At 33.4% G+C, this 10,069-nt stretch overlaps 1 protein-coding gene across 4 annotated transcripts in view; it reads right to left on the reverse strand.

Moving 5' to 3' along the window:
- The window catches only part of LOC143247829 (gamma-aminobutyric acid receptor subunit beta-like), a 53,982-nt gene extending 46,375 nt beyond the window's left edge, over nucleotides 1-7,607 (reverse strand). For all 4 annotated transcript variants that reach the window (XM_076496355.1, XM_076496354.1, XM_076496353.1 and 1 more), the window contains exons 1-2: nucleotides 7,456-7,607; nucleotides 6,786-6,889 (exon numbers count right to left, since the gene is read on the reverse strand). In XM_076496355.1, coding sequence (XP_076352470.1) covers nucleotides 6,786-6,889; nucleotides 7,456-7,505 — 154 coding nt within the window. In that variant the 5' untranslated portion in view covers nucleotides 7,506-7,607. The remainder of the gene's footprint in view (nucleotides 1-6,785; nucleotides 6,890-7,455) is intronic.
- Nucleotides 7,608-10,069: the final 2,462 nt, after the last annotated feature.

The following is a 10,069-nucleotide window of genomic DNA, read 5'->3' on the forward strand; positions in this document are numbered from 1 at the left end:
TCATGGCTACCTTGTCGCTTGCATCACATGGACGTTGTTTAGTTATTTACTTTCTAGCAATAACATCTTTAATTCATGGCTACCTTGTCGCTTGTATCACATGGACGTTGTTTAGTTATTTACTTTCTAACAATAACATCTTTAATTCATGGCTACCTTGTCGCTTGCATCACATGGACGTTGATTAGTTATTTACTTTCTAACAATAACATCTTTAATTCATGGCTACCTTGTCGCTTGTATCACATGGACGTTGTTTAGTTATTTACTTTCTAACAATAACATCTTTAATTCATGGCTACCTTGTCGCTTGCATCACATGGACGTTGTTTAGTTATTTACTTTCTAACAATAACATCTTTAATTCATGGCTACCTTGTCGCTTGTATCACATGGACGTTGTTTAGTTATTTACTTTCTAACAATAACATCCTTAATTCATGGCTACCTTGTCGCTTGTATCACATGGACGTTGTTTAGTTATTTACTTTCTAACAATAACATCTTTAATTCATGGCTACCTTGTCGCTTGTATCACATGGACGTTGTTTAGTTATTTACTTCTAACAATAACATCTTTAATTCATGGCTACCTTGTCGCTTGTATCACATGGACGTTGTTTAGTTATTTACTTTCTAACAATAACATCTTTAATTCATGGCTACCTTGTCGCTTGTATCACATGGACGTTGTTTAGTTATTTACTTTCTAACAATAACATCTTTAATTCATGGCTACCTTGTCGCTTGCATCACATGGACGTTGTTTAGTTATTTACTTTCTAACAATAACATCTTTAATTCATGGCTACCTTGTCGCTTGTATCACATGGACGTTGTTTAGTTATTTACTTTCTAACAATAACATCTTTAATTCATGGCTACCTTGTCGCTTGTATCACATGGACGTTGTTTAGTTATTTACTTTCTAACAATAACATCTTTAATTCATGGCTACCTTGTCGCTTGTATCACATGGACGTTGTTTAGTTATTTACTTTCTAACAATAACATCTTTAATTCATGGCTACCTTGTCGCTTGTATCACATGGACGTTGTTTAGTTATTTACTTTCTAACAATAACATCTTTAATTCATGGCTACCTTGTCGCTTGTATCACATGGACGTTGTTTAGTTATTTACTTTCTAACAATAACATCTTTAATTCATGGCTACCTTGTCGCTTGTATCACATGGACGTTGTTTAGTTATTTACTTTCTAACAATAACATCTTTAATTCATGGCTACCTTGTCGCTTGTATCACATGGACGTTGTTTAGTTATTTACTTTCTAACAATAACATCTTTAATTCATGGCTACCTTGTCGCTTGTATCACATGGACGTTGTTTAGTTATTTACTTTCTAACAATAACATCTTTAATTCATGGCTACCTTGTCGCTTGTATCACATGGACGTTGTTTAGTTATTTACTTTCTAACAATAACATCTTTAATTCATGGCTACCTTGTCGCTTGTATCACATGGACGTTGTTTAGTTATTTACTTTCTAACAATAACATCTTTAATTCATGGCTAACTTGTCGCTTGTATCACATGGACGTTGTTCAGTTATTTACTTTCTAACAATAACATCTTTAATTCATGGCTACCTTGTCGCTTGTATCACATGGACGTTGTTTAGTTATTTACTTTCTAACAATAACATCTTTAATTCATGGCTACCTTGTCACATGGACGTTGTTTAGTTATTTACTTTCTAACATGGCTACGTTTGTTTAGTTATTTACTTTCTAACAATAACATCTTTAATTCATGGCTACCTTGTCGCTTGTATCACATGGACGTTGTTTAGTTATTTACTTTCTAACAGTAACATCTTTAATTCATGGCTACCTTGTCGCTTGTATCACATGGACGTTGTTCAGTTATTTACTTTCTAACAGTAACATCTTTAATTCATGGCTACCTTGTCGCTTGTATCACATGGACGTTGTTTAGTTATTTACTTTCTAACAATAACATCTTTAATTCATGGCTACCTTGTCGCTTGTATCACATGGACGTTGTTTAGTTATTTACTTTCTAACAATAACATCTTTAATTCATGGCTACCTTGTCGCTTGTATCACATGGACGTTGTTCAGTTATTTACTTTCTAACAGTAACATCTTTAATTCATGGCTACCTTGTCGCTTGTATCACATGGACGTTGTTCAGTTATTTACTTTCTAACAGTAACATCTTTAATTCATGGCTACCTTGTCGCTTGTATCACATGGACGTTGTTTAGTTATTTACTTTCTAACAATAACATCTTTAATTCATGGCTACCTTGTCGCTTGTATCACATGGACGTTGTTTAGTTATTTACTTTCTAACAATAACATCTTTAATTCATGGCTACCTTGTCGCTTGTATCACATGGACGTTGTTCAGTTATTTACTTTCTAACAATAACATCTTTAATTCATGGCTACCTTGTCGCTTGTATCACATGGACGTTGTTTAGTTATTTACTTTCTAACAGTAACATCTTTAATTCATGGCTACCTTGTCGCTTGTATCACATGGACGTTGTTTAGTTATTTACTTTCTAACAATAACATCCTTAATTCATGGCTACCTTGTCGCTTGTATCAAATGGACGTTGTTTAGTTATTTACTTTCTAACAATAACATCTTTAATTCATGGCTACCTTGTCGCTTGTATCACATGGACGTTGTTTAGTTATTTACTTTCTAACAGTAACATCTTTAATTCATGGCTACCTTGTCGCTTGTATCACATGGACGTTGTTTAGTTATTTACTTTCTAACAATAACATCTTTAATTCATGGCTACCTTGTCGCTTGTATCACATGGACGTTGTTTAGTTATTTACTTTCTAACAATAACCTCTATAATTCATGGCTACCTTGTCGCTTGTATCACATGGACGTTGTTTAGTTATTTACTTTCTAACAATAACATCTTTAATTCATGGCTACCTTGTCGCTTGTATCACATGGACGTTGTTTAGTTATTTACTTTCTAACAATAACATCTTTAATTCATGGCTACCTTGTCGCTTGCATCAAATGGACGTTGTTTAGTTATTTACTTTCTAACAATAACATCTTTAATTCATGGCTACCTTGTCGCTTGTATCACATGGACGTTGTTTAGTTATTTACTTTCTAACAATAACATCTTTAATTCATGGCTGCCTTGTCCCTCATATATCACACACATTAATTAGTTTTAATCTCTTCCCATGATGCTTTTAACTCTGATATACTGTCGCTTATGTCACCTGTACATTCTTCCTATTTAAAAGGGCGTCCAGGTACCCAATGAACACTGCATTTTTGTTCACGAGGCTCGTTTACTCCATGTGTCTAACTGCTTGTCGAAATCGATTGTTTACCTGACGTCATAAAGCCAGCACGTAGTTATAACTACACGAGTCAATAATCTATGGCAGCAGATGAAGGATCATCTTCCCGCGTCAACTCTTGTTTGCACAATTGTAATAAATTGATACGTAATGAGCCAATAATGTATATAATCAATGGTACAAGCACTTTGCACGTGTGTTGCTATAAGGTTCAGAGAATCAATCAACTCGTGGAACTTACGAAGATTGTATTAACAGAACCATATATTGGTTAAACACTTTAGAACAGTTTTAAAACGAATGCAGATGTCAACAAACAACCTTTAGAACTTATGGACATGTCAACAAGCAATCTTTCAAACTTATGTACATGTCAACAAACAACCTTTAGAACTTATGGACATGTCAACAAGCAATCTTTCAAACTTATGTACATGTCAACAAACAACCTTTAGAACTTATGAACATGTCAACAATCAATCTTTAAAACTTATGAACATGTCAACAATCAATCTTTAAAACTTATGTACATGTCAACAAACAACCTTTAGAACTTATGGACATGTCAACAAGCAATCTTTAAAACTTATGGACATGTCAACAAACAACCTTTAGAACTTATGGACATGTCAACAAGCAATCTTTAGAACTTATGGACATGTCAACAAACAATCTTTAGAACGAATGAAGATGTTAATAAACACTCTTTAGAACGAATGCAGATGTCAATAAACAATCTTTAGAACGAATGGAGATATCAACAAACAATCTTCAGAACGAATGGAGATGTCAATAAACAATCTTTAAAACGAATGCAGATGTTAACAAACACTCTTTAGAACGAATGGAGATGTCAACAAACAATCTTTAGAACGAATGCAGATGTTAATAAACAATCTTTAGAACGAATGAAGATGTCAACAAACAATCTTTAGAACAAATGGAGATGTCAACAAACAATCTTTAGAACGAATGCAGATGTCAACAAACAATCTTTAAAACGAATGCAGATGTTAACAAACACTCTTTAGAACGAATGGAGATATCAACAAACAATCTTCAGAACGAATGGAGATGTCAATAAACAATCTTTAGAACGAATGGAGATGTCAACAAACAATCTTTAGAACGAATGGAGATATCAACAAACAATCTTCACAACGAATGGAGATGTCAACAAACAATCTTTAGAACGAATGGAGATGTCAACAAACACTCTTCAGAACGAATGGAGATGTCAATAAACAATCTTTAGAACGAATGGAGATGTCAACAAACAATCTTTAGAACGAATGGAGATATCAACAAACAATCTTCAGAACGAATGGAGATGTCAACAAACACTCTTTAGAACGAATGGAGATGTCAACAAACACTCTTTAGAACGAATGGAGATATCAACAAACAATCTTCAGAACGAATGGGGATGTCAATAAACAATCTTTAAAACGAATGCAGATGTTAACAAACAATGTTTAGAACGAATTGAGATGTCAATGAACAAACATTAGAAATGAAACTTAAGACGAGTGTAAAGACACCTACAAATCCAAATAAGAAGATGGTAACATTTATTTGTTGTATTCTGTTTCGAAAGTTATCTGCGCTAGACAATCTTAATTTTAAAATGTCATGTGAGAAGGAATAACTGGATTTGAGCATCACTTGTATAATTCTGTAAATCGACACTAGGAGTATTTTAGGTAGGAAACTGTTCACAAACAAGTTTCTGTATAAACATTAGAAATATGTTGGAGAGACTTGTAAACCCAGTGTCAGAGCTAACCTTAGAATAATTATTTGTTTATCCTTAAACTGACATTATGATAAATCAGTTAAGATATGCCTTTCATTCAGTTCTAAAAGATAAAGATATGAGCCTCTACATCAAATTATAAAGTCAAAATATGTTTGATTATCAGATTTAAACAGTCTTGGCAAAGTGACCAGTGATACAGCTTCTCTGTAAAACAACTGTTAAGTGACCAGTATTATGTATAAACTACATGAAGTTAGGTTACAGTTTTCTGTAAAACAACTGTAAAGCGACCAGTATTATGTATAAACTACATGAAGTTAGGTTACAGTTTCTCTGTAAAACAACTGTAAAGTGACCAGTGTTATGTATAAACTACATGAAGTTAGGTTACAGTTTCTCTGTAAAACAACTGTAAAGCGACCAGTATTATGTATAAACTACATGAAGTTAGGTTACAGTTTTCTGTAAAACAACTGTAAAGCGACCAGTATTATGTATAAACTACATGAAGTTAGGTTACAGTTTCTCTGTAAAACAACTGTAAAGTGACCAGTATTATGTATAAACTACATGAAGTTAGGTTACAGTTCCTCTGTAAAACAACTGTAAAGTGACCAGTGTTATGTATAAACTACATGAAGTTAGGTTACAGTTTCTCTGTAAAACAACTGTAAAGTGACCAGTATTATGTATAAACTACATGAAGTTAGGTTACAGTTTCTCTATAAAACAACTGTAAAGTGACCAGTATTATGTATAAACTACATGAAGTTAGGTTACAGTTTTCTGTAAAACAACTGTAAAGCGACCAGTATTATGTATAAACTACATGAAGTTAGGTTACAGTTTCTCTGTAAAACAACTGTAAAGCGACCAGTATTATGTATAAACTACATGAAGTTAGGTTACAGTTTTCTGTAAAACAACTGTAAAGTGACCAGTGTTATGTATAAACTACATGAAGTTAGGTTACAGTTTCTCTGTAAAACAACTGTAAAGTGACCAGTGTTATGTATAAACTACATGAAGTTAGGTTACAGTTTCTCAATAAAACAACTGTAAAGCGACCAGTATTATGTATAAACTACATGAAGTTAGGTTACAGCTTTCTGTAAAACAACTGTAAAGCGACCAGTATTATGTATAAACTACATGAAGTTAACGTTACAGTTTTCTGTAAAACAACTGTAAAGCACCAGTATTATGCATAAACTACATGACAGTTAGGTTACAGTTTCTCTGTAAAAAAGGTTCTGACAGAAGTGACCAGTGTTATGTATAAACTGACAGAAGTTGCCACAGAACACAGTTTTCTGACAAACAACTGTAAACTATTGAAATAGTTTTCCTATACAGTTGTCAAACTCGTACATGGTCTTAACGAACCAGTCGGTTCTTCTTTCTTAAGTTAGCTATCACAGCACATTGTTAAACTGACAGCAAAGGTTCTGACAGACCAGGTGTGCCACAGAACACAGATAAAAAGGTTCTGACAGACCAGGTGTGCCACAGAACACAGATGGAATTAGCTCCAGAATCGGTATATAAAAAAAGATGAACAAATTATTTTTATTGAGTAAAAATCGATTAACAACCGAGTTCATAATGACCAAAAATCTTACCACAATTCAGTGGCATAGTATGTCATTTGTTACGGTTTTCAATGAAAACGACTTTACTTACCACCGAAGTCGGGTCGTAATCTGATATCATATTTGTCTAGTATGTTCTTTAGTATGTTTGTTGCGTTGTCCAACTGGCCTGGGAGATGAGGAATCTGGCAAGAACTGAAACAAAATGTTCATATGTATAATCTAAAAACATTTGTTCAATAAAGTTGCAATAAATTATTCTTTATGTTACAAACACCGACACCATTTTTCAACTTCTGTAAGTATTTCAAAGCAAAGACGTTTCGTGATTTGTAGCTTAAATGAAGAAACGGAACTCTGACTTCTCTGTAAACACCGAATAACAGTTTATCGGTATAAGTGTAGCTCACAAATACGTTACTTTAAAATCAAAATGATGACAGTTTGTGTTGGACGTCCAAGTTGCATTAAGTAATCAGAAAGAACGCATGCTAATATATATCACATTATGATGAATGTGTAACGTAATGAAAATAAAGGGAAGAGGGGGCCTGTTCCCGACATGTAGACCACCACCATGTCTGACGTGAGCCACTTTCACCAATACCTTGATGTCCACCAGCTGTCGTGAAAAATTTGTAATGACGAACGCTTAAGGTTTGAACGAAACACCCTCCAACACCCCCCGTGTATTAAAGGTTTCACTGTTGAAAACATTCAAGACATCACACATATTAAGAAAATCACAGTTAAATTCTTACCTTGGTGCAAAGATCACAAGAAACTGTAGGAAGTGAAGAATCGTGGCCATAGTCTTGCTTCTTCGTTTCGTGCTCAGACGACACGCATCGCTTGCTCAGCACACCTCCCAACTTTCACTGACTGCGCATGCTTCATGACGTCACCCCACCCACTAATTGATAAATGTTCTGTAGTTACTCATTTGTGTCTTTGAAACAGAATAGGTAATCACGTTGAATATTTTCACATATAAATAATTACGTTTCGAGTGTGGTTCTCTGAAATTCATTTCGTTCTGGAATTTTCTGTCACTAATGATGAAAACAGTGTATTTCAAGAAGACGTTTTACAATAACAAAGCTCTGCCATTAATCATTGTTATGCACTTAATTAATAGCCACCTTCTAGTCAGAATATCTGTAGATTAATTTTCAAATGATAAATATTTACAAAATTACACGTTTATCTTTGTTAGTAGATGGCACACTCGGTTAGCAGTTAGTGAACTGCTAACCCTAGTTTTGTCTCTGATAGTAGTTGACAGTCTAAATAAGTTAGTGAACTGCTACCCTAGGTTTGTCTTTGTTAGTAGTTGACAGTCTAAATAATTTAGTGAACTGCTAACCCTAGTTTTGTCTCTGATAGTAGTTGACAGTCTAAATAAGCTAGTGAACTGCTAACCCTAGGTTTGTCTTTGTTAGTAGTTGACAGTCTAAATAAGTCAGTGAACTGCTAACCCTAGGTTTGTCTTTGTTAGTAGTTGACAGTCTAAATAAGTTAGTGAACTGCTAACCCTAGTTTTGTCTCTGATAGTAGTTGACAGTAAAATAAGTTAGTGAACTGCTAACCCTAGGTTTGTCTTTGTTAGTAGTTGACAGTCTAAATAAGTTAGTGAACTGCTAACCCTAGTTTTGTCTCTGATAGTAGTTGACAGTCTAAATAAGTTAGTGAACTGCTAACCCTAGGTTTGTCTTTGTTAGTAGTTGACAGTCTAAATAAGTTAGTGAACTGCTAACCCTAGTTTTGTCTCTGACCCTAGTTTTGTCTCTGATAGTAGTTGACAGTATAAATAAGTTAGTGAACTGCTAACCCTAGGTTTGTCTTTGTTAGTAGTTGACAGTCTAAATAAGTTAGTGAACTGCTAACCCTAGGTTTGTCTTTGATAGTAGTTGACAGTCTAAATAAGTTAGTGAACTGCTAACCCTAGGTTTGTCTTTGTTAGTAGTTGACAGTCTAAATAAGTTAGTGAACTGCTAACCCTATGTTAGTCTTTGTTAGTAGTTGACAGTCTAAATAAGTTAGTGAACTGCTAACCCTAGGTTTGTCTTTGTTAGTAGTTGACAGTCTAAATAAGTTAGTGAACTGCTAACCCTAGGTTTGTCTTTGATAGTAGTTGACAGTCTAAATAAGTTAGTGAACTGCTTACCCTAGATTTGTCTTTGTTAGTAGTTAATAGTTTATATAACTTAATTAACAGTCAACTATAATTGTTATAATAAATGCTTGATAGTAAACACTTTGTTTCTTTTCTGTAATTTGTAAAGTGTATTTTGATTTCTATATCAAGAGATGCATCCTTTTCAGCATATATTTTGAATAGTTTCGAAAAGAAAACTGTTTCTTACATTTTCATTAATGAGTGTAATGTGAGAAGATAAGAAAAATAAATCATTTTATTTTATTTTATTTTATTTTTGTTGGCCCGAGTGAATATTTTTCATAGGTTGTGTGTCTAAGCTCACAATACTTAATGAATATTTTTCATAGGTTGCGTATCTAAGCTCACAATACTTAGTGAATATTTTTCATAGGTTGTGTATCTAAGCTCACAATACTTAGTGAATATTTTTTATAGGTTGTGTGTCTAAGCTCACCTTATTTAGTGAACATTTTCATAGGTTGTGTATCTAAGCTCACAATACTTAGTGAATATTTTTCATAGGTTGTGTGTCTAAGCTCACAATACTTAGTGAATATTTTTCATAGGTTGTGTGTCTAAGCTCACAATACTTAGTGAATATTTTTCATAGGTTGTGTGTCTAAGCTCACAATACTTAGTGAATATTTTTATAGGTTGTGTATCTAAGCTCACAATACTTAGTGAATATTTTTCATAGGTTGTGTGTCTAAGCTCACAATACATTTTCAGTTAATATTTTTAGTGAATATTTTTTATAGGTTGTGTGTCTAAGCTCACAATACTTAGTGAATATTTTTTATAGGTTGTGTGTCTAAGCTCACAATACTTAGTGAATATTTTTCATAGGTTGTGTGTCTAAGCTCACAATACATAGTTAATATTTTTTATAGGTTGTGTGTCTAAGCTCACAATACTTAGTGAATATTTTTTATAGGTTGTGTATCTAAGCTCACAATACTTAGTGAATATTTTTTATAGGTTGTGTGTCTAAGCTCACAATACTTAGTGAATATTTTTCATAGGTTGTGTGTCTAAGCTCACAATACATAGTTAATATTTTTATAGGTTGTGTGTCTAAGCTCACAATACTTAGTGAATATTTTTCATAGGTTGTGTGTCTAAGCTCACAATACTTAGTGAATATTTTTTATAGGTTGTGTGTCTAAGCTCACAATACATAGTGAATATTTTTTTATAGGTTGTGTGTCTAAGCT

Source organism: Tachypleus tridentatus, chromosome 3, assembly GCF_004210375.1.
Source record: "Tachypleus tridentatus isolate NWPU-2018 chromosome 3, ASM421037v1, whole genome shotgun sequence".
NCBI classification, from domain to species: domain Eukaryota; kingdom Metazoa; phylum Arthropoda; class Merostomata; order Xiphosura; family Limulidae; genus Tachypleus; species Tachypleus tridentatus.